This window comes from Bufo gargarizans, chromosome 10 (assembly GCF_014858855.1).
Source record: "Bufo gargarizans isolate SCDJY-AF-19 chromosome 10, ASM1485885v1, whole genome shotgun sequence".
Lineage (NCBI taxonomy): Eukaryota > Metazoa > Chordata > Amphibia > Anura > Bufonidae > Bufo > Bufo gargarizans.
In genome coordinates, this window is record NC_058089.1 from 86,143,955 (window position 1) to 86,169,890 (window position 25,936).

The 25,936-nt window shown below is 42.5% G+C and overlaps 1 protein-coding gene across 1 annotated transcript in view; it reads right to left on the bottom strand.

Annotated features, from left to right (window-relative positions):
• The window catches only part of LOC122920076 (low-density lipoprotein receptor-related protein 5-like), an 833,413-nt gene extending 808,891 nt beyond the window's left edge, over positions 1–24,522 (bottom strand). The window contains 7 exon segments of the mRNA XM_044269285.1: positions 1,612–1,635; positions 2,483–2,639; positions 2,946–3,991; positions 4,072–4,756; positions 9,154–9,226; positions 9,274–9,470; positions 24,362–24,522. Of these exon segments, the coding sequence (XP_044125220.1) occupies positions 1,612–1,635; positions 2,483–2,639; positions 2,946–3,991; positions 4,072–4,756; positions 9,154–9,226; positions 9,274–9,470; positions 24,362–24,507 (2,328 nt within the window). The 5' untranslated portion in view covers positions 24,508–24,522.
• Positions 24,523–25,936: the final 1,414 nt, after the last annotated feature.

Here is a 25,936-nt window from a genome sequence, read left to right on the forward strand (position 1 = left end):
GGATCATCTCACCAGGATAGGCACACAGGGCTATTAGGGCCCATTCACTCACAGCTGCTGCAAACGTCTCCTTTCACATGGGACAAAGTGCATAACGCACTTCACCACATCTTTGGGCGATTTGCGCTTTGCACATTGACCCATGGGGAAGGAGAGGTTTGTTCTATAAAGGTAAAAAAAAAAAAAAAACAGGTAAGCAAACAGGTTAATGTTTAGTTCCAAAAGTTAAAGTTACATGTTCTGTTCCAAAGTTTATAAAATTATTGCGTTGTGGCCTGGTTTTTTCTTTTTTTTTTTTTGTCTTTTTACCTTCCAGGTGGACCAACCGATCTACTAGCTGCAGCACCGATGTGCATTCTGACAGAAGCATTGCGCTGCTGTCAGATTACACGCAAGTCGGTGTATGCGGCGCTGCAAGACGGGATTTTCTCCTCTGCAGTGACAGATACGTTTGCCGAGGCATACGAGCTGAGGAGGAGGCGGCGTTCCTATGCTTTGGCAAGCACTTTGTATATATATATATATATATAACAAGAAAAATGAGCGGCACTCCAAGTAATAAAGTGGTGAATCCTTTATTCACACCAGTGGTGCAACGTTTCGGCTCTGATCGCGAGCCTTCCTCAAGCAAAGACATAACTCAAATGACTGTGGTTATATAGGAAGTACAAATCATGTGACAGCACCCCAGTGGGTGTGTTTAACAGATCATAAAAATAGAACAATACTGTGCATTAAATCAACATAATATCTGCAGTGTACAGTACATATATATGCATATGGTGGTCATCATCAATAGTGAAATCACAAATATAAGGCATGTCTGCAAGTGAACTTCATAAACCTGATGGTATAGTATACCAACGGTCAGTGTGCATACATATGAAAAAAGAGGAGAGGGGGAGGAGCATTGAAGTGTTACACGTAACATACTTAGCAGGTAAGGAGGCTCATTCCTGGCCGTAAACTCGGCGTTCCGGATGTCCGTCTGCGCAGGCGTGGCAGCGCACCAATAATAGATTCTCGGCATGCCGGACACGCTGCGCATCATCACACTGGCGCTGCGCGTCATCTCAATGGGCCGATCCACCTCCGTCACAACGTCGGACACAGTATGTTGTCCTGGGCGCATGCTCAGTAGAAAAACGAGCTGCAGGCGCCATCTTAATAACTGGAGAGCTGCCCATACATACTTACTATGCAATCGCATCCAACCACAGACAAAACGAACATAGGGGGACAGAGAAAGGCACAGGGAATCCCATAGATAGGGTACCAATGTGCCCCCAGACGGAAAAACCCCCAATAGCCACGGAAAACCGCGGCATTTGCAGGAATAACGTCAGGGATTCTGTCGTCCCATACTGCCCGTGAGGGATCTCCTCCAGTGGTGCACAGATGCTGCAGAGTGTGTAAGGTTTAGCTCACAGTATCGAAGAATAAAATATGTGACAACAGAGGAATATATATAAGGTGTCGATGAATATCAACACCAGGTGTCTATCACGCCTGACGATAACAGAACTGAAACAGACATAATATATAAAGTATAATAAAAAAATGGACTCCTTCTGTAGTATGTTGCGTGCACTCCAATCGTATGATCCATACCCCAAAATGCAAGTAGTGAGTGATCTGAAAAAAGAAAAAGAGAATTAAAATAAGAATAAAAGGAGTTATATAACTCTCTTAGTGTGTACACAATTAGCAAAACAATATCCGGCAAAGCACTAGGGGCAAACAACCCTCACAGAACTTCCCCAAAGTTGTAGTCAACATTTAAGCCCTTTGGCTTCAAGCTGTCCAATTTGTGGATCCAGCTAAGCTCTCTACGTTTAAGTGTCCTGGATCTATCTCCACCACGTCGTGGTTGGGGTATATGATCCAGGATCCAGCATCTCAAGTCGCCTTCTTTGTGTGCGGCCTCAGAAAAATGTTTGGATAGTGGTAAATCCATACGTTTTTTACGTATACTGAGGCGATGGTTGTTGAGGCGTGTCTTCAATTCAGTTGTTGTCTCGCCAACATAAAGCAAATTACATGGGCAAGACAACACATAGATGACATGGTTGGAATCGCAAGTCAAATGAAATGGAATATTATAGGACACCCCAGTATTGGGATGTACAAAGAATCTTCCCTTGCGAATGTACCTGCAGTTAACGCAGTTTAAACAAGGAAAACAGCCTAAGCCAGACTGAGTCAATTTAGTTTGTTTCAAAGATACCCCGGGGCCTATGTCAGCCTTAACCAGCTGATCACGTAGGTTGCGGGAACGGCGATATGATGACAATGGTGGACGTGAGAACTCGGGGATATCCTTGAAGCATGTACCCAATAGACCCCAATGTTTATTCAAAATCTTATTGACTGACGGGCTCAGTTCAGTGTATACTGAAACGAACGGAATCCTGGCCTTGTTCTGGACAGTGTTCCGTTTCGTCAGTAACTCCGTTCTATCAAGCGTTCGTGCTCTATTCACATGTTCGTCCAGCAGTCGCTTGGGATAACCCCTGTCACGAAACTTAGCTGCCATGGAATCTAGAGTCGCATCAAGTTTATTCTCATCCGACACAACACGCTTGACGCGGAGAAACTGAGAGAACGGCAACGACCGGATCATTCTCCGAGGGTGTGAGCTATTGTAACACAAAAACGTATTGGTGTCAGTAGGTTTTGTGTACAACTCAGTATCTAGTTCACCCTCATTGAGTGTGACTCGTGTATCCAAGAACTGGATCTCAGTTCGAGAATAGACAAGGGTGAACTGTAAGTCAGGATCCTGGCTATTCAAAAAACTATGGAACTGTGCCAGGTCAGTCTCGGTGCCGGTCCATATGAGGAAGATGTCGTCAATGTATCGCCACCACCTCAGCACCTGGCTGAAGTGGTGGGACAGATAGACGACATCCTCCTCATAGCACCGCATGAATATATTTGCATACGTGGGGGCCACGTGAGACCCCATGGCCACCCCACGTTCTTGCAAGTAAAAAACGTCCCTGAAGAGAAAGTAGTTGTACTGTAACACAATCTTGAGCAATTCAATGATGAATTCAGAGGCTTGAGGAGAAAAGGCCGAGGTCCCCAGCATTTTCTCCACAGCTCTGAGACCCTTGTCATGGGCAATTGACGTGTACAGTGAGGTAACATCAAATGATGCGAGTAACACCGAAGACACCTGGGTTAAATCAACACTTTGCAGTTTAGTCAAGAAATCAGATGTGTCCTGTATGTAGGATGATCCCCCTATGGAAAATTCCCGCAGTACTTTATCCAGGAAAACGGCTATGCCGCTGAAGATGGAATCTGAGCCCGAGACAATGGGGCGACCCGGGGGATCGATGAGGGTCTTGTGAATCTTGGGCAGCACATACAACACCGGAGTGACAGGATGCGCTACCTCAAGAAAGTCACTAAGACCCCCATCGATGATGCCCGCGGCCTTAGCCTCCCTGAGACACCGGCGGATGATATCCGCTATCATGAATTTGGGATCAGAATCCAAAATCCTGTATACCTGAGGGTCACATAATTGTCGCATGATTTCTTGTATGTATTTTGTGGTGTCCATTACTACGACCGCACCCCCCTTGTCAGCTGGTTTGAGGGTTATGGTGGGGTCGGATCTAAGGGACTCCAGGGCTTCAATCTCAGTAGTAGTCAAATTGGGATGTCTGAAGGCCCGGCCTCCATTGGAGGAAGACCTGAGCTCAGAGATCCCCAATTTGACTGCACTGATGTATGCATCAACAGATGGCTCATTGATAACAGGTACAAAGTTACTCTTTGAAAATAGGTTGAGGGAGCCCAGAGTGAAATCACTAATCTGGGGTCTCGCAGCCACATTCCTCTTGTGGAACCAAATCTTTAACTTAATACGTCGAAAGAAAGAAAACAGATTGGATTCTAGTTCAAACCAGTCAATAGGTGCATTGGGGCAAAATGAAAACCCCTTGGACAAGACACTCACTTGAGAAGCTGTCAGTTCCTTAGAGGAAAGATTGACCACAGTCACTTCTTCTTTCCTGAAGTTGGCTTGGCAGCCATTGACCTGGTCTTGCTGCGTACTCCGCCTAGCCCTCCTGTGTCCACGGCCACCTCTCCTGATGCGTCGTCGCGTCTCGCTGATGTCTGTGGACCCTTCTCTAAAAAAGACTGTTCCACATTGGAAGAGGCTTGATTTGTCTTTCTCCGTCTCTTGTTGTCACGTTGTAGCATATTGAGTTGTCTATCGGTCTGCCAGTTGTAGATATTCCCTTTCCTGTAGTCATCTGCGTCCCGGCACCATTTCACCCTTTTGTTTTCCTCAGACTCAGTTTGGAAATTCCTCATGTGGATGGACATGTCCTCCATAAACTTGGTGAGATCTTCAGGAGATAGTAAAGTTTGCAAACCGGCCTCAATTTCGCTTTTTTCACATTGTAAGGTAGACAGTTCCTGTTGCAGGTATTCAATATTAAGCAAAATAAAGTCTAAGGAGTAGCGGTTTGATAAGGATTCAAACTTTTTGCAAAACAGAGGATTGTCAAAAAATAGATTAGGTCGGATGTTGGACCGCATCCCTCTTGGAACTTTTTGTGTTCTGTGGTATTCACCAAGTGTCATCATATGAAGACGCAAAGAAATAATACGTTTGGAGAGATTTTCATACTTGCGTTTTAACTCTTTGACAGATGGGGTGTTAAGGAAGGTGGTATCTCCCCCTATGCCTCGCAGGATACGTTCAGCATCTTCCGTTGTGTACACACAACCACTGGTGGAAGCGGATTCAGATGTAGACATCGCAGAAAAAATTGAAAAAAAAAAAAAAAAAGGGGGAAAAAAGACGATACTTTATATATTATGTCTGTTTCAGTTCTGTTATCGTCAGGCGTGATAGACACCTGGTGTTGATATTCATCGACACCTTATATATATTCCTCTGTTGTCACATATTTTATTCTTCGATACTGTGAGCTAAACCTTACACACTCTGCAGCATCTGTGCACCACTGGAGGAGATCCCTCACGGGCAGTATGGGACGACAGAATCCCTGACGTTATTCCTGCAAATGCCGCGGTTTTCCGTGGCTATTGGGGGTTTTTCCGTCTGGGGGCACATTGGTACCCTATCTATGGGATTCCCTGTGCCTTTCTCTGTCCCCCTATGTTCGTTTTGTCTGTGGTTGGATGCGATTGCATAGTAAGTATGTATGGGCAGCTCTCCAGTTATTAAGATGGCGCCTGCAGCTCGTTTTTCTACTGAGCATGCGCCCAGGACAACATACTGTGTCCGACGTTGTGACGGAGGTGGATCGGCCCATTGAGATGACGCGCAGCGCCAGTGTGATGATGCGCAGCGTGTCCGGCATGCCGAGAATCTATTATTGGTGCGCTGCCACGCCTGCGCAGACGGACATCCGGAACGCCGAGTTTACGGCCAGGAATGAGCCTCCTTACCTGCTAAGTATGTTACGTGTAACACTTCAATGCTCCTCCCCCTCTCCTCTTTTTTCATATGTATGCACACTGACCGTTGGTATACTATACCATCAGGTTTATGAAGTTCACTTGCAGACATGCCTTATATTTGTGATTTCACTATTGATGATGACCACCATATGCATATATATGTACTGTACACTGCAGATATTATGTTGATTTAATGCACAGTATTGTTCTATTTTTATGATCTGTTAAACACACCCACTGGGGTGCTGTCACATGATTTGTACTTCCTATATAACCACAGTCATTTGAGTTATGTCTTTGCTTGAGGAAGGCTCGCGATCAGAGCCGAAACGTTGCACCACTGGTGTGAATAAAGGATTCACCACTTTATTACTTGGAGTGCCGCTCATTTTTCTTGTTATTTTCAATAGGGAAATCATTCCATTCCCTCTGAGGCGTGCACCCGCTTTTTCTTCGTTGAGCCAGTGCCGCCTTTTTTCTTCATATATATATATATATATATATATTTATAAAAAAAATTCCCGGCAATGATTTATTCATCCACATCGATTGATGCGAATGGAGAAATCTGGTTTGCCAGGGCATACGAGCTAAGTGGGTATGGATGTAGGGCGGAGCTCCTATGTCCTGGCAGACGCCTTTCCCCTCCATTTTTTTTTTTTGGCAGAGATTTTTTCATCCACATTGATCGATGCGAATGAAGAAATCTGTGCCGTTCATTTTTTTCTTTCAGCCCAGAGGCTGAACGGAAAAAAAAATCTCATTACCTGTATGCTCAATATAAGGAGAATAGCAGAAACTCCTAATGCTGGCCATACATGTAATGATTGCGGAGACCCTCAAATGCCAGGGCAGTACAAACACCCCACAACTGACCCCATTTTGGAAAGAAGACACCCCAAGGTATTTGCTGAGGGGCATATTGAGTCCATGAACGATTTAAATTTTTGTCCTAAGTTAGCGGAAAGTGAGACTTTGTGAGAAAAAACAAAACAAAAAAATCGATTTCCGCTAACTTATGCGAAAAAAAAAAAAATTATATGAACTTGCCAGGCCCCTCATTGAATACCTTGGGGTGTCTTCTTTCCAAAGTGGGGTCACATGTGGGGTATTTATACTGCCCTGGCTTTTTAGGGGCCCTAAAGCGTGAGAAGAAGTCTGGGATCCAAATGTCTAAAAATGCCCTCCTAAAAGGAATGTGGGCACCTTTGCGCATCTAGGCTGCAAAAAAGTGTCACACATCTGGTATCAGGAGAAGTTGGGGAATGTGTTTTGGGGTGTCATTTTACATATACCCATGCTGGGTGAGAGAAATATCTTGGCAAAAGACAACTTTTCCCATTTTTTTCTATACAAAGTTGGCATTTGACCAAGATATTTATCTCACCCAGCATGGGTATATGTAAAATGACACCCCAAAACACATTCCCCAACTTCTCCTGAGTACGGCGATACCAGATGTGTCACACTTTTTTGCAGCCTAGGTGGGCAAAGGGACCCACATTCCAAAGTGCACCTTTCGGATTTCACCGATCATTTTTTACAGATTTTGATTGCAAACCACTTCTCACACATATGGGCCCCTAAATTGCCAGGGCAGTATAAATACACCACAAGTGACCCCATTTTGGAAAGAAGACACCCCAAGGTATTCTGTGAGGGGCATGGCGAGTTCCTAGAATTTTTTATTTTTTGTTGCAAGTTAGTGGAATATGAGACTTTTGTAAGAAAAAAAAATAATAATAAAATAATCATTTTCCGCTAACTTGTGACAAAAAATAAAAAGTTCTATGAACTCACTATGCCCATCAGTGAATACCTTAGGGTGTCTACTTTCCGAAATGGGGTCATTTGTGGGGTTTTTCTACTGTTTGGGCATTGTAGAACCTCAGGAAACATGACAGGTGCTCAGAAAGTCAGAGCTGCTTCAAAAAGCGGAAATTCACATTTTTTTACCATAGTTTGTAAACGCTATAACTTTTACCCAAACCATTTTTTTTTTTTATCAAAGACATGTAGAACTATAAATTTAGCAAAAAATTTATATATGGATGTCGTTTTTTTTGTAAAATTTTACAGCTGAAAGTGAAAAATTTAATTTTTTGGCAAAAAAATCGTTACATTTTGATTAATAACAAAAAAAGTAAAAATGTCAGCAGCAATAAAATACCACCAAATGAAAGCTCTATTAGTGAGAAGAAAAAGAGGTAAAATTCATTTGGGTGGTAAGTTGCATGACCAAGCGATAAACTGTGAAAGTAGTGTAGTGCAGAAGTGTAAAAAGTGGCCTGGTCATGAAGGGGGTTTCAGCTAGCGGGTTTCAGCTAGCGGGGTTGAAGTGGCTAAAGGGGTTGTCCGGGTTCAGAGCTGAACCCGGACATCCCTCCATCTTCACCCCGGCAGCCCTCCTGACATGAGCATTGGAGCAGTTCATGCTCAGATGCTCTCCTTTGCCCTGCGCAATTTAGCGCAGGGCAAAGGCATTTTTAGGAGATCCGGTGACGTACCGGGGCTCTCCATGGGGCTGACAGGAACAGTGACATCACCGAACACACTGCTGGGCGGAAGTTACCGCCCGGCAGTGTGTCATTGAAAACAAAAAAGCCTGTGCCCTGTGCGATTTAGTAAAGGGCACGGGAGCGCATCGCAGCACGAGATGCTCCGATGCTAGCCTCAGGGGGGCTGTCTGGGTGAAAATAAGGGTATGTCCGGGTTCAGCTCTGAACCCGAACAACTCCTTTAATTAGCCTGTAAAGGCAGCACAATGGTCATTTCAACAAACTGCCTGCCAACTAGGCTGTCCTCACCTAGCTGTTAACAAGTGTTGGGAGCAATGGTTATGTGAGGGCACACAGGCTCTGGACTGCCCAGACAGACCACCAGTAGAGAGGTCCATTTGATCAGCTGACAAGCATAAGCAGCCCTTATATTTTCAGACACACGGGGAAACCGGTTTTACACACCCCTGTCTCTGCTCAGATCATTTCAAGGCACTTAGCATTAGGACATTTGATATCACTGCAGCTATTATGCTTATAGTTATTGACAGCCAGCCTCTGTCACCTTCATTTGCAGAGGTGTTATGAATGAGAAATCAGGACTGCTATGGAACCGCATCGTCTTTAGCAATGAATCCAGGGACAATAACCGCTCAGCAATATGTGCAGGACATTCTGTAGTGACATGTGTTGTCTCTCGTGGCAGGGTGTCCAATTGGCATTTTTCAGCAGGATAATGCTTGCCCACAAGCAGCATAGGATTTACAGGAGTGCATCTGCCACATTACAATTGTTTAGTCAGATCACCAGATGCATCGCCAATCGAGCATTTACTGGACCAGCTGGAACATAAACTTTGAGTGCAGAATCTACTGGCCCAGTTGCCAGATCTGTGGGAAAATGTACCCCGGAAACTATTTGAAACCTGTATGCCTCCATGCTCAATTATATCTCATGTAGGCAGGCCAGAGGCAGCCTGACAGGGTACTGGAACCTCCTTTCACTGAGCCTCCCTTTCAATTATCCTTTCATTCTAATATTCTAATCACATACAGTATATAATCATTACATTCACAGAGTTCCATTCAATTCCAACAAATCATTCTTAGTGCATTATTTTTTATTTTTTGTCAATGAGTGTAGTTGTGTGTCAAGGAGGATAGCAACAAGTCACTCAGAATCCAGCTTACAGATATTTTACTGCAGTGTCCATGGATTTGATATACTAACATCATATTTTAGTTTTACTTTATGGTGCACTCTGTGGCTTAACACTTAAAACAAATAAAATTAAAAATGAATAAAAGAAAAGAAAACTCACAAAGTGGCTGCCGTTCATGGCTAAATACTTGTATGTCCATCGGAGAGTAAAGTGCGCTAAGGATCTCCCTTCTTTTTTCTCCACTACGCTTGTTACAGGCATGGATAGAGCGAGTCTGCCAGTCAGTCCAATACAAGGCATCTCCTGCCAGCGTTAATGCAAATGGATGTGTGAGGCCTCCTTCAACAACTTTTTGCCTGTGAGTGGTTTAAAAAGCCACAAAGGAACAAATTTACAAAATGTACCATAGAATCAGTGTAAAACAAGGCACTATAATGTTGCCAAAAGAATGCTATAATAACTCTTTCTTTAACCCCTTCAGGACCCTGCCATTTTCACCTTAAGGACAAGGCCATTTTTTGCATATCTGACATGTGTCACTTTATGGGGTGATAACTAACCTCTTGGGGACACAGGGCGTACAGGTACGCCCTGATGTCCCGGTACTTAAGGACACAGGGCATACCTGTACGTCCTGTGTATTTCCGATCACCGCTGTGTGGTGGGCGGTGATCGGAACAGAGTGCCTGCTGAAATCATTCAGCAGGCACTTTGTGATAATGCCGAGGGGGGTCCTGTGACCCCATTGTATCGGCGGTCGCTGAAAACCGCTGGTCAATTGTGCCGATGGGCTGTGTGGGGGGGGGAGAGGTGTGGGAGGTGCAGGCGGTGCTGGGGGGGGTGGGTGTGCGCACAATCATCCGACTGCCCCCTCTCTAAGGATGGCCGAGCGGTTAGCAGAGTGTCAGCACATTGCTGACACTCTGCTTGAAATGGCTGACATTTGTGCTCACAAATGGCAGCCGTTTAACCTCTTCCATGCCACGGTCCCTAGGGACCGCTGTATGGAAGGGGTTAACAGGGAGGGAGCTCCTTACCTCTCCCATTGGGGGTTGCTGTGCCGTTTCAGCCCCCGATTCTTGGCGGGATCACAGAGGGAGGTGGCTCCATTGTGGCAGCGGGTGATGGTTAGAAGGCTTCCGACTTGCCATGGTAAGGCCAAGTCTGATCAGAACTCTGCTAAAAGGCAGAAGTCTGATCAGACTAAGTGTAAAGTGAAAATACTGTATTGTATTATACAAATATCAGACCCACTGGATCTTGAAGAACCAAGTGTGTCTGGGTAAAAAAAAAAAAAAGAAAAAAAAATGTATCACTGATTTAAAAAGAATAAATAAAAATGCTCTACACATGTTTGATATCACCATGTCCGCAAAGACCTGATTAATGAAACGGTCATGTTACTTTCCCCGCATGGTGAACGCCATAAAAAAATTAAAAATAAAAACTATGATTAAATTGAAATTTTGCCCAACATATTTTCCCCAAAAAGGTAATAAAAGTGATTAAAAAAAATTTGCATGTACGCCAAAATGGTACTAATCAAATCGGCACCTCATCCCGCAAAAAATAAGCCCCTACATAGCACAATCGACTATGGAGACATTAAAACATGATTTTTTTTGTTTCAAAAATAATATTATTGTGTAAAACTTAAATAAAATAAAAGTAAACCTATTAGGAATTACCACGTCCATAATAACCTGCTCTATAAAAAATATCACGTGGTCTAACCCCTCAGGTGAATACCAGAAAAGAAAAAGGCATTTTTGGACCCTGGCATCACAAAAAGAGTAATAGCAAGCGATCAAAAAGTCATACGCACCCCAAAATACTGCCAAACCGTTATCACATCCCCCAAAAATGCTCTTGCTTTGCAACTGGAAAAAATGGATTCAAATGGAAAATCTGCCAAAAAAGTGAAATTTTGATATGTTATCTCTATTTTCCATTAATTCTTGTGGAACACCTAAAGGGTTAACAAAGTTTGTAAAATCAGTTTTGTATACCTCGAGGGGTGTAGTTTGCAAAATGGGGTTATTTTTGGGTGGTTTCTATTATATAAGCCTAACAAAGTGACTTCAGACCTGAACTGGTCTGACAAATTTCAAGATTTGCTTCTAAACTTCTAAGCCTTGTAACCTCCCCAAAAAACAAAATGGCATTCACAAAATGATCCAAACATGAAGTAGACATATGGGGAATGTAAAATAAGAACTAGAACTAGTAGAGAAATTGAAATTTGGAAATTAGATAAATGTTCAAATTTTTTTGCAAATTTGGAATTTTTTTTTATCAAATAAAAATAAATCTTTTTGACTTCATTTTACCAGTGTCATGAAGTATAATATGTGACAGAAAAACAATCTTAGAATGGCCTGGATAAGTAAAGGGGTTAAAACGCTTTTACTTATCCAGGCCATTCTGAGATTGTTTTCTCCTCACGAATTGTACTTCATGACAGTGGTAAAATTGAGTCAAAAAATAAGTTTTTATTTATAAAAAGGTACCATTTTTGCACGATGAGATGACGGTTGAATTGGCACTATTTTGGGGTGCATGACTTTTTGATCGCTTGCTATTACACTTTTTGTGATTTTATTAACTTTTTTTTACATTGTTCACCTGAGGGGTTAGTTCATGTGATATTTGTGTAGAGCAGGTTCTTACAGACTCGGCGATACCTAATATGTATACTTTTTTAATTTACTTAAGTTTTACACAATAACAGCATTTTTAAAACAAAACAAAAAAAAAAAAAAAAAGATGTTTTAGTGTCTCCATATTATGAGCCATAGTTATTTTGTTTGCTTTTTATGGTGTTCATCTGAGGGGTTAGGTCATGTGATATGTTTATAGACCTTATTTTTTAAACTTTTATTTCACTTTATTTTTTGTCCCACTTTGGGACTTCAACTTTTGGGGGTCTGATCCCCTTACTTCTTACTTACTTCTGATCCCCTTACTTCTTACTTACTTCCAATACTTCTGTATTGGAATGCATTGGCTGTATGTGTAATACAGTGTGTATTACTCATACATCTTCCCGTCTATGAGATCCAGGGGGCTGGATCTCACAGACGCTCCACCGGAAAGCAGCCCCGATGCCTAAGGAAGGCATCGGGCTGTCTTTTATGCCATCGGGTCCCCATCACAGCAGCTCCGATCCCCACCCGACATCGCACATGAAGGGTTAATGTGCCGGCCATCAGTGATTTCACCGTTACTGGCGCATGCAGCAGAGGTCCGGCTATCAGTGACTGACGGGCCCCTGCTTCTGATCGGCGGGCGCAGCTCCTGCACCCGCCCGATCTCCATGAAGTACATGTATATCATGGGTCTTTAAGTCCCGCAAACAAATGACGTACATGTACGTCATGGGTCCTTAAGGGGTTAAAATGAATAAAAATATTGAATCCATATATCACATCAAACATAATAAAAATATCAAATCAATATATTACAAACCATGATAAAACCATAGACCTGTGGACTAGATATTCCCAGACAAAAGTCCCAATTTGCAGATATTCTATTATACCCATATAAAGAAGGGCTTATCTGACATACTGTTGCATCAGTATGTCAGATAAGCCCTTCTTTATATGGGTACCTAATGTCCGGACCTTGTTCATTGAGAACTGTAGAGGCTTTTGTGCTTCAAAAAGGTCCCAAAAGTCTGTGACCAGGACGCTGTATACACAAAATATAGCCAATATGCTGTTTTCACAAAGAATTAAGTTAAATAGAGGCTGTAAGTTCAGGGATAACCCCTGACAACCCCATTAGAGAATTATACCCTATAATTAAGAGGGGCACTGATACAACTGTGATTATATATGTTCCCAGTTGAGACCATACAGGATAGCATCCCTGAAACATATACGACCCAAGGGAAGACTACCCCATAAAACAGGGGTCCAATCACATTGCACAGCATATAGAATATTAGAAAACTGGGATATTTGTCTGAGAATATTTAGTCCACAGGTCTATGGTTTTATCATTGTTTGATGTGATATATTGATTTGATTTTTTTATTATGGTTTGATGTGCTATATTGGATATTTTTATTCATTTTAAAGAATAAAAGGGTTTTATATTGTTGATTTTTGCTTAGGTCCATGGACGTCAAGTTACGGTGCCCCTCAGTTTACCATTTAATTACTCACTTTTTTTTTTTTTTTTACGGTATTGGGGGTACCGTGAGGTGTGCACCTGTCCATTATCTGGGAATTAGGTAGAGTTGCCGACCTTTTAATAAAAGAATGCTACTTGTTACAGCAGCAGATGGAGGCTGTTACTTCTCCACTCACTGGTCCCGAGGTTCTGTGTCCCAGATGTGCAAACCCAATACCTACTCTCCCCTTTGCGGGATTGCTATGTCAGGCTGTGGCTTGCTTACTAGTAAGGTCTTCCTCCTCTGTCACTGGGTACACGCATGCCCTCTGGTTCTTAAAGCACCAGTGCACACCCAAATCTGAACCAGCCTACGGCTGGCTACCTTAGAGTACTTAAAGGGGCTGTCTCACTTCAGCAAATGCATTCATCATGTATACAAAGTTAATACAAAGCACTTACTAATGTAAAGTAAAACCAGCCCTTTTCCCTATAGTGTGCAAGCACAGCCACCACTGCAGAGTGGTCGTAAACCCCTGGATACGAGCAGTGTATAATGTGATGAAAAATTGAATTCAACCAGCAAAGGAGGAAATATGGACAATCAAATACATTAGTGTTTTTTATTAACTTTGTCTGCATACGAATTTGCTGAAGTGAGACAACCCCTTTAAAAGCACCTTCCACTGTGATCTCTTTAGGAGTAATGGATCCTTCGGCAAAAGTCTCTGTGACTTCTTATCCAAACTTATGTCCAGAGCATTTTTTCACTCAACTTTCTCACCCCCACCTAATAAACTTTTCTGAGAAATCTTAAACTTATCACAATCAGATACAAAGTTTGCCTTTATCCATGGCTGGGAGGTGGACTTGGGGGAGACCCATACATTGGAGAACTATATATACACACACATACACACACACACACACACACACAATATCTCACTAAAGTAAGTACACCCATCACATATTTGAAAAGATATAATAAAATATTTACATGGGACATCACTGAAGATACGACACTGATGTGTCAGTGTACAGCTTGCATAACAATGTAAACTTGGTGTGCCCTCAAAATAACAACACAAAACCATTAACCTCTTCAACCCCTCATTTTTATGCAAATCTGACATGTGTCACTTTATGTGGTAATAGCTTTGGAACACTTACTTATTGAAGCCACTCATTGTTTTCTCGCGACACATTGTACTTCATGATAGTCATAAATTTTAGTCAATATTTCACCTTTATTTGTGAAAAAAATCCAAAATTTACCAAACATTTAGAACAATTTCCAAATTTCTATTTCTCTACTTTTATAATAGATGGGGATACCTCATATAAACATTAAAGTTATTACTTTACATTTCCCATATGTCTATTTCATGTTTGGATCATTTTGAAAATAACATTTTACTTTTTGGGGACATTAGAAGGCTTAGAAGTTTACATAATAGAAACCACCCAAAATGACCCCATTTTAGAAACTACACCCCTCAAGGTATACAAAACGGATTTTACTAACTTTGTTAACCCTTTAGGTTTTCCACAAGAATTAATGGAAAATGGAGATGACATTTTAGAATTTAACTTTTTTGGCAGATTTTACATTTCAATCCCTTTTTTCCAGTAGCAAAGCAAGGGTTAACAACCAAACAAAACTCAATATTTACTACTTCATTACGGACGCGGCGATACCTAATATGTGTGGGGTGGTTTTTTTCCCCCTTTTTTATTATAAAATAAGGGGAATTTTTTACTTTGAGTCATACACTAATAGGTTGCCTAGGAGACCCAGCCTGAGGCTGGAGCTCCTCAGCAACCGTAGAAGGCAGGTCCCGATGCCGTGCAAGGCATTGGGCAGCCTCTGCACGGCATAGGGCTGCCTTGTCACGTATCGGGTCCCCGCCACAGCAGCGCGGGGACTCGATGTGCTCACTCACCCGACACAAACCCCTTCTATGTCACGGTCAGCGTGGACCGTGACATAGAAGGGGTTAATCCGCCGGCATCAGCTTTTAAAGCGATGCCGGCAGATACAGCAGGGGCCGGCTACCAGGGACTGCCGGGCCCCTGCAGTGATCGTGTGCGATCACCATGACTTAAATTTACATCAAATTGTGGGAACGTAGTGGTTCCCATGATGTAGTAAGCAAGTCATGTGTCGGGAAGGGGTTAATCTGTAAACCACTGGCAAGAAAAGCGAGTACACCTTAAGTGAAAATGGCCAAATTGTGCCCAAATAGCCATTTTCCCTCCCCTGTGCATAAGCCATAAACTAAATCTGTTGGTGGACATAAAAGTACCATACATACTGCCGTTACAATACTTTAAGCGATCTTGGTAAGTAAAAACCTACTGTGTTTAATGATAACATGTCAGTTTTATGGTATTAAGTCTACGAAATTTACAATGCACTACCAAAACTATATCTGTTTATATACTGTATACAAGATAAATGTTTTGATAAGTAATGTTAAAGTTTTAGACACATTCTGTAGATAACTGTCCTGACAAATTACGGTGTGACAAACTCCCCTCTTTTGAGGTTGCCACGAGTGCTTGGAGAGGACTACTTGCCAGCCTCTTACCATGTGATTATGGTCCCATGTTCTATGCACCGGTTTTATGCAATAGCGGCATAGTTATACAAGTTCATGTATATTTCTGTCTTTGGAATTGTATTGTATGTTATGTGAGGGTACCCAGATAGCTAATTTTAGTGTATTCGTGTAGTCTGAGTGCCATTCACCTAATAATATGCACTCAGACTTTAACATATCCCCAGATAGCTCAATGTCTGCATTTATTGTAAGGGTTATGACATTGTATGTTTAAATGGTGATTTCTTTCCTGTTGTCTCCACATGTGTATTGGCGATTTCCCTTTGTCCTGAGAGATAATTGAATTGCTCCTCGGGTGTCTCCAGGGCAGAGGAGAAAACCATGATGCATTGTGGGGATGTATTGTGTCTGTGTATCCTGAATTGCTGCATATCTGTCCTGTGTCACAGTCTTCCTTCTGGTCCCCGAGGGGCGTGCCCACCAGATTGGGACCTGCATAAATACGGGCGGGTAGCCCTCAATAAAGAGTTCCTGCTTTATACCTTCATGAAGTTTTGGCTCACGTTTGGGGAATGCGATAACTACACTCGTGGGGAAAACTAATCTATCCTCATTGACTTTCAATGTGACGGATCAGTTTTCACTTATTTTTATGAATAATGCAAATGGATCCATTCTGAACGGATTCAAGCGTTTGCATTATCGGTGCGGTTCCGTCTGTGCAGATACAAGATGGATCCGCACCAAACGCAGGTGTGAAAGTAGCCTAAGTCACAACAATAGACAATCACAGTCTGCTTAAACTAATAACACACAATGAATTAAATGTTACCATGTTTTTATTGAACAGACCATGTAAACATTCACAGTGCAGGTGGAAAAAAAGTATGTGAACCCCTAGACTAATGACATCTCCAAGAGCTAATTGGAGTGAGGTGTCAGCCAACTGGAGTCCAGTCAATGAGATGAGATTGGAGGTGTTGGTTACAGCTGCCCTGCCTACAAAAAACACACACCAGTTCTGGGTTTGCTTTTCACAAGAAGCATTGCCTGATGTGAATGATGCTTCGCACAAAAGAGCTCTCAGAAGACCCACGATTAAGAATGTTGACTGGCATAAAGCTGGAAAGGGTTATAAAAGTATCTCCAAAAGCCTTGCTGTTCATCAGTCCACGGTAAGACAAATTGGAGTGGCCTAGGAGTGGCCGTCCTGTAAAGATGACTGCAAGAACACAGCGCAGACTGCTCAATGAGGTGAAGAAGATTCCTAGAGTGTCAGCTAAGACTCCCAAAAGTCTCTGGCATATGCTAACATCCCTGTTAGCAAATCTACAATACATAAAACACTAAACAAGAATGGATTTAATGGGAGGAAACCACTGCTGTCCAAATAAAACATTGCTGCACGTTTACAGTTTGCTCAATAGCACCTGGATGTTCCACACCAGTACTGGCAAAATATTCTGTGGACAGATGAAAAAAAGTTGAGTTTGGAAGAAAGAAACACTATGTATGGAGAAAAAGAGGCACAACACACCAACATCAAAACCTCATCCCAACTGTGAAGTATGGTGGTGGGGGCATCATGGTTTGGGGCTGCTTTGCTGCGTCAGGGCCTGAACGGATTGCTATCATCGAAGGAAAAATGAATTCCCAAGTTTATCAAGACATTTTGCAGGAGAACTTAAGGCCATCTGTTCACCAGCTGAAGCTCAACAGAAGATGGGTGTTGCAACGGGACAACGACTCAAAGCATAAACAGAATGGCTTAAACAGAAGAAAATACAAAATGCAACTACAGGAAACGTTTGGTTGAAGTTATTGCTGCCGAAGGAGATTCAACCAGTTATTAAATCCAAGGGTTCACATACTTTTTCCACCTGCACTGTGAAGGTTTACATGATATGTTAAATAAAAACATGGTAACATTTAATTCTTTGTGTGTTATTAGATTAAGCAGACAGTGATTGTCTATTGTCGTGACTTAGATGAAGATCAGATCATATTTTATGACCAATTTGTGCAGAAATCCATATCATTCAAAATGGTTCACATACTTTTTCTTGCAACTGTATATACAGTCCTGATCAAATGTTTAAGACCACTTGAAAAATGGCAAAACATCTTATTTAGCATGGCTGGATCTTAACAAGCTTCCAAGTAGAGCTTCAACATGCAACAAGAAGAAACGAGAGTTAGACAAAACATTTTTTGAGCATTCAATTAATTGAAAATAACGATTAAACTGAAACCGTCTGTTTTTTTAAACTTTTGATCAGGAATATATTATATACACACACACACACACACACACACACACACACAACAGAGCCTCCCATCATCATCAGTGGTTTTCAGAGAAGAGAGGACATCTCGAGAGCCACATCTGCCTCAAGGAACTTCTTACCTGAAGAAGATCTCATTACCTAGCCTTTACCATTACCTTTTTTTTTTTTATGCATCCAGTGTCACCGCTACCCAACATACCTAGAACAAACAAATGGGGGGAATAAAAGGGTGCTGTCATGGACTTCGGAAAATCAAATTACTAGTAACAACAATTATCATTTTTCCCCTCTTCCATGACAACACCAGGAGAGATAACGGAGAAGGTAGAGAGACCTAGGGTGGGACCACCGCCTAAAGGACCTTAGGTCAAAAGCCAAGTCAGAAGAACAAGAAAGATCTAAAAGATAGTTCTTGAAAAAGTGGCAAGGACCAGGTAGCTGCTTTACAAATGTCCTGAATAGGGATGAGCGAACCCGAACTGTATAGTTCGGGTTCGTACCGAATTTTGGGGTGTCCGTGACACGGACCCGAACAGTCCGGGTTCGGTGTTCGTTGCTTTCTTGGCGCTTTTTGAAAGGCTGCAAAGCAGCCAATCAACAAGCGTCATACTACTTGCCCCAAGAGGCCGTCACAGCCATGCCTACTATTGGCATGGCTGTGATTGGCCAGAGCATGTGACCCAGCCTCTATTTAAGCTGGAGTCACATAGCACCGCCCGTCACTCTGCTCTGATTAGCGTAGGGAGAGGTTGCAGCTGCGACAGTAGGGCGAGATTAGGCTGATTAACTCCTCCAAAAGACTCCATCCATTGATCGATCTGCAGCTGTGGATGATTGAACTGATGCTATTGAATTGCTCACTGTTTTTAGGCTGCCCAGAGCGTTTTTCAGTCACTTTTTTCTGGGGTGATCGGCGGCCATTTTGTGTCTTGTGTTGCGCCAGCACAAGCTGCCACCAAGTGCATTTAACCCTCAATGGTGTGGTTGTTTTTTGGCTAAAGCCTACATCAGGGTGAAGCTGTCACACCAAGTGCATTTAACCAGCAATAGTGTGGTTATTTTTTGGCCATATACTACATCAGGGGCAAGCTGCGCCTGTCACCAAGTGCATTTAACCCTCAGTAGTGTGGTTGGTCAAGCTGTCCCACCAAGTGCATTTAACCAGCAATAGTGTGGTTATTTTTTGGCCATATCCCAGTCTAATTCTGTCAGTAAATGTATACCTGTTACCCAGTGCCTAAATACCAGGCCTCAAATTTATATCCTGCTAAATCTGTCGTTACTGCTGTACTGTTGTGGCTGGGCAAGTTATTTAGTTAACTGGAGTTAACTGGGTGGGTCATTCACTTTAGAAAAAAAAAGACGACTGAGGGGAGATCTAATAACCATGTATAGATATATCAGGGGTCAGTATAGAAATCTTTCCCATCAATTATTTATCCCTAGGATTGTGACCAGGGGACATCCTCTGCGTCTGGAGGAAAGAAGATTTGTACACAAACATAGAAGAGGATTCTTTACTGTAAGAGCAGTGAGACTATGGAACTCTCTGCCTGAGGAGGTGGTGAAGGTTAATTCACTAAAAGAGTTCAAGAGGGGCCTGGATGTATTTCTGGAGTGTAATAATATTACAGGTTATAGTTACTAAAGATGGGTTGTGTCACGGGAGCCAGGAAACCAGACCACATGCAAATGCAATTAAAATAAAGTTGTTTATTTAAAGGAACATAAATAAACATTCATCAAGGACAGCGAGGTTAGGAAGAAGCCGGTTAAGTCCAATGCAGGTAGTCATCAAACCAGAATCAGGACCAAAGCGGGTAGTCGTCTAAGCCGGGGTCAGATCCAAAGCGGGTACGTCTGCCAATGCGGGGTCGAGAGCCAGAGGAAACGCCAGCCAGGTCGGATCATACATAGGAACACACAAGGAGCTCAGACTGCCAGAGATGCACCTTGGAGCACAAACGCAAGGGCAAAGAACCTGAAGCCTGGGCAGACTGATATAGTCAAGTGTTGCAACATCATCACTGTGCAACGCCCAGGCAGGTGATGTGATGCATTCAAACGTTATAAGAGACTGCGGTCTGCATATGTCCAAAATGGCTGCCACCATGAGTGCAAAGTGGCAGTCCGTAGGGGTAGAACACGTGAGGTTCACCGTGGTCTGAAAGGGTACAACAGTTCATCGGTTACTCACGGTATAGCAGATGCCTCCCTGGACCAGCAGTGCAGTGAAGGGGAGAACGGCACTGGATTCTCCAGGGCACACTCTATTACAGGGGACACCGGCCAGGTGGTGATTGAGGTGCCCTTGATGGTAATTGGGTTTCCGAGTGCTCGTGCGGCTGGGCCCCTGATTTAGGTAATGTCGTGACGCCAGCACCTTGATAGTGCAAAATGTTGAGAGTGGTAGTAGTATGGAGATAGAAAAATGAGGCAGGTTTGAATCCAACTGAGAACTTTACTATAACCAGGTTCTTGATAACAATTTGCATCCAGTAATACAACAGTCTCTGATACACATGCAGGTTGGATGTGATGAATCCCAGTAACAGGTTGTACTTGTAGTTATGTCTCAGGCTAGCGTGATTAGTTATGTACTCACTGATATCCAGCTCTTTGCCTTACTTCAATCTCAGTAGAGATAGTCCAAGTATTTGTATTCTACACACAACCGATGCAACAGAAACTAGAAAAGCTACAATCTATGGGGAAATTGTGTGAAGTGTTCTTGCCTCCACCAGTAGTCTACAACTGGAGTGGGCAGAGTAACTGGGTTGAGTGGCTTGAGTAACTGTTGTGTGGTTGGAGTGGCTGGAGTAACTGTTGTATAAACAGCACTGGGCAGATTAACTTTATGGAGTGGGCAGAGTAACTGTGTGGAGTGTTTGGAGTGAGTAAAGATAGCAAACATTACACTAACCAATTGATTGATCAAATATAAAAAGTGCACATGGCAAGCTTGATAGAGTGAGAAATGCATTTCAAATTGTATTTATTTATATAGCAAATTTAATTGCAATGTTGTTTCCCAAAGTGCTTCACAGTTACATTGCACGATCTCCTTGTTCTTCTGGCATCGGGTAAGTTATCCTCGTTTTTCTAAGAGGTGGCTTTGGAAATCCAAATCTGCATACTCTGTTACCTTTCTTGCACAATTTTGAATGAGATCTGCTGTGCATTTGAAGTTTGGTTACAAATCTGTGAAGTAAGGCCTGTTCGGCTTCATCAGGCAGCTGGCATGAGAGGTTATGATCTATAAAGACACACACCTTGTCATCACTGTCTTGTCCAAATATAGGAGCTCCTGCTACCCAACAGAGACAATGTATATGAAATTCAACCTGGTAAAAGTAATCAATAACCGATTGGCTGTGCAGGACCCAACAGCAGCTCTCGCATCAGAGCATCAACCCAAACATGCGCATGGTGGTCACTGGGTTGCCTCGAAGAATGTCACACTTTTTTTTCAGCCCAGTCTAGCTCTGCAAAATCCACCTTTTGACCTTGTTGTGCCTTTATTGCCGTTATTACCTCTGGCCATCTGAATTCTGCAGCTCCTCTGCAGGTAATAAAAAAAAGTTGGCTTACCCAATTGTCTGACCATGGCTAGCAAATTCTTCAGATTTTTATCCCAGTAAGCTGGACTTCCTCCCAGTGGTTGCATGAACCTTGTGGCATCTTGGTTTCGGACCAACCTCTCAGCCTCAAGTTTGTCCTGCAGAAACTTCTTAGATATTTTCTGTTTATCCCTGGTATTGGGTTTTCCTTTTCTCAACTGGATGGACATGCTGCTTTTGGGCATGTGTTTCTCTATGACAAACTTCACAAAGAGTAGCTTGTGTCGCTTGTAAAACAATTATCAACACAAAAAAGCCTTGCATTGAAATACTTGCTCGGGACAGTTTGACTTGTCTTGCCTAGTCCAATGTATTCTGTCCAGTAGGGAACTGAACAGGGAAGGCCTAGGAACGTTAAAGAAGCTGTACCTGTTAGTCTGGTATATGTGAGGGTGGCTGATTTTGGTCCCATTACACGGGGCGCCTCACCACCCCCCCTTTACCTTGTGCCTTTGTGTCATATTTATGGTCATTAATTTGTGTCTTTAATAAACTACATATATTTTATATGCATGTCTTCTCATTTTATATGGGGTTATTGGTCTTTTTCGTTGGTTGGCACGTTAAAGAAGCTGACAGGTGTGTTTCCTTGTGCAGGTGCAATACTGAATATTCCATCACAGTGTGTCAGTGCTTCCTCTCCAAGGTCAGATGGCTGCAAACAACTGCCTAGGCCAATTCCAGGTCTTAGTGCATCCTTCTCATCCTCTGCATTGGGAGGTTGTTGGTCATTGCCTTCCTGTTGCCCAGAAGTAGCTGTAAACCTGCAGACTGTACCTCTGATGGATTACAAATTTCGATGCGTTCATGTATCTCCATTTTAGTGTCATCACAACTGTCAAGTTCCATCTTATCATCATTAGCAATTGTCTCACCCACTCATTTAAATGGCACTTTAGTCGGGGTGTGTGTCAATGAGTTTTGACTGACTTACTACTACAGTTCTCATGTTGACATTGTGAAACAGCTGGTGGCCTTTGTAAGTGAGACATCTTTTCTTCCCCCTTGCTCCTTCTCCCTTGCTCCTCACTCCATGTCCTTCTTCCTCCACACACTAACTGCAACTCCTACATCTTCTCAACACTCCCTCTAACTAGGCCTGAACTGTGCTATATATACTGTGGTGCTACCCCCATCTAGTGGTGGAATGTATGTAGTGCACCTGACAGCCTGGTAACAGGAATTTTACAGAAGAATAAAATACAGCATGATACAAAATGTGACATAAGCTTTTGCAGTGCCCACGTACACTAGTGGGACGCTGCATGAGGACGAGTAAGACCTTGCCAGGTTGTTGATCCAAGAAGTTATTCTGATTGGAGTCAGGAAATATTTTTTTTTTCTCCTAAAGTGAGGAAAATTGGCTTCTACCTCCGTTTTTTTTTTTTTGCCCTCCTCTGGATCAACTTGCAGGTTAACAGGCTAAACTAGATGGACAGATGTATTTTTTCAGTGTTATAAATGAGAACTGTCACATTGAGTTCAATGGAGAATGAAGGTTAAAATATGATTCAAAGAAGTGACCTCCCCCTTCTAAAATGTATTTCCCATTGAATAAATTACAAGTTTTGCTAAATCTATTTTCCACAAAACCATATATCAATCTTCTAAGCTCCTCCTGCTCTAAAACATACTGCTTGCATACTACTTTGCATTTTCTGCTTGCATACTGCTTTTGCATAAAAGGCCATGAGGGGTGAGCCGGCAGGCAGAGGTCTGGTTGGAATTCTGTGCGCCCTTTAAATTACAAAACATTTCAGCAAACACCTCTGGTTCTGTGCCCTCTGCCCTCTCAGCAAGACCAAGGATGCGGATATTATTCCACCTGTTTCTATTTTTGTCGTCTTCTGCTCTGGCATGTAGAACCTTGACTTGTGCAAAGAGCGAACTAGACAACTCAGAAGTGCCTTATTCTGTATCTTCCACCTCCCCAACTCTATGCTCCATCTCTGCTGTGAGGGCCCGCATTTTCTCAATATCGTGCCACAGGAAGTTGACATCACTTTGGAGAAGATCAATTTTTGCCATTAAGGTGTGCTGCCCCGAATTTTCATCTATATATATATATATATATATATATATATATATAATCATAATTTATTTTACAAGAGAATGAAGGCAACAGGTGAGTTTTACAAGTGGAATGCCATAAAAATAAAATCCATAAAACTGAAGGAAATTTTTTTTTTCTCCAGTCCCACCAACTTTTGGAAAATATTTCCAGCTTCCCACTACATTGCATGCAATAACAAATGGTGCCAATAGAAAGTTCAACTTCTTCCACAAAAAACAAACCCCCATATGGTTACGTCAATGGAAAAAAAAAAAAAAAAAAGTTATGGATCCGGGAAGGCAGAGAGATCGATAAATATGCAATTCCAGAAAATCCCAGGGTCTTGAAGGGATTAATACTCGTCAGTCACACTTACTAAAGCCTCATGCAGACATCCGTGAAACACGGTCTGTGAGATACCGGACTGGCATTGCAGGAGCGCACGGCATCATAGCAACCAATGACGCCGTGCGCTCCAATGCCAGTCCGTTATCTCACGGACCGTGTTCCACGGACGTCTGCATGAGGCTTAAAGCTGTGGTGCGCTTATGGCGGATTATATTAACTACTAGTTTAGGAAAGGAAACTTTAAAACAAATTTACCTGAATGAACCATCCAAATTGGCTCTGTGGATAAAGCTCAGTTTAGCATCTGCCCAATAAAGTTTCTGCTCATCCAAGTCGATTGTTAACCCATTGGGCCAATAAATATTTGAGTCGACTATTATTTTGCGTGTGCTTCCATCCATTCCAGCCCGTTCAATTCTGGGGGTTTCTCCCCAGTCAGTCCAATACATGTATCTGGAGGAAGAATACAGCAAGTCACAGACATGAACAATGTTAACAAAAAAGGTAACAAAATTATTAGCCTTAAAGGGAACCGGTCATCAACTTTATGCTGACCTCACTGAGGGCAGCATAAAATAGTGACAGAAATGCTGATTTCAGCGGTGTGTCACTCATGAGTTAAAAGTAAGTGATTGCTGAGAACCAGCATCATAATCATTGCAGCCCAGGCCTTGAAAAGAGTATAATCTACTTGAGAAGAGTTATTGTTATTCATAATCTCCTGCATGCTCACCCATTTGCTGATGATTGTCAGTTCTCTCCTAGAGAGATCGGGAGAAAACTAGATAGAAGACTGTCAATCATCAGCAGGTGGGCAGGAAGAGCAGGAATTTATGAATAATCATGACTCTTCTCAGGTGGCCATGACTCTTTTCCAGGCCCAGACTGCAATGATTGTTATGTTGGTTCTCGGCAACCACTTAGGGTACTTTCACACTTGCGGCAGAGGATTGCGGCAGACTGAAGACTTCCTGATGCATCCTAAACGGATTGCTCTCCATTCAGAATGCATTAGGATAAAACTGATCAGTTCAAAAGGGGCATAGATGCCCGTGATGAGAACATAGTCCTACCACTTTACAAATCATTAGTCAGACCACACATGGAGTACTGTGTACAGTTATGGGCTCCAGTGAACAAGGCAGACATAGCAGAGCTGGAGAGGGTCCAGAGGAGGGCAACTAAAGTAATAACTGGAATGGGGCAACTACAGTACCCTGAAAGATTATCAAAATTAGGGTTATTCACTTTAGAAAAAAGACGACTAAGGGGAGATCTAATTACTATGTATAAATATATCAGGGGTCAGTACAGAGATCTATCCCATCATCTGTTTATCCCCAGGACTGTAACTGTGATGAGGGGACATCCTCTGCGTCTAGAGGAAAGAAGGTTTGTACACAAACATAGAAGAGCATTCTTTACGGTAAGAGCAGTGAGACTATGGAACTCTCTGCCTGAGGAGGTGGTGATGGTGAGTACAATAAAGGAATTCAAGAGGGGCCTGGATGTATTTCTGGAGTGTAATAATATTACAGGCTATAGTTACTAGAGAGGGATCGTTGATCCAGGGAGTTATTCAGATTGCCTGATTGGAGACGGGAAGGGAATTTTTTATTCCCCTAAAGTTAGGAAAATTGGCTTCTACCTCACAGGTTTTTTTTGCCTTCCTCTGGATCAACTTGCAGGATGGCAGGCCGAACTGGATGGACAAATGTCTTTTTTTGGCCTTATGTACTATGTTACTGAGGTACCCTTACAGTGAAAGCCTCCAAGAAGTGACCCTATTCTGGAAACTACAACTCTCAAGGAATTTTTCAAGGAGTGCAG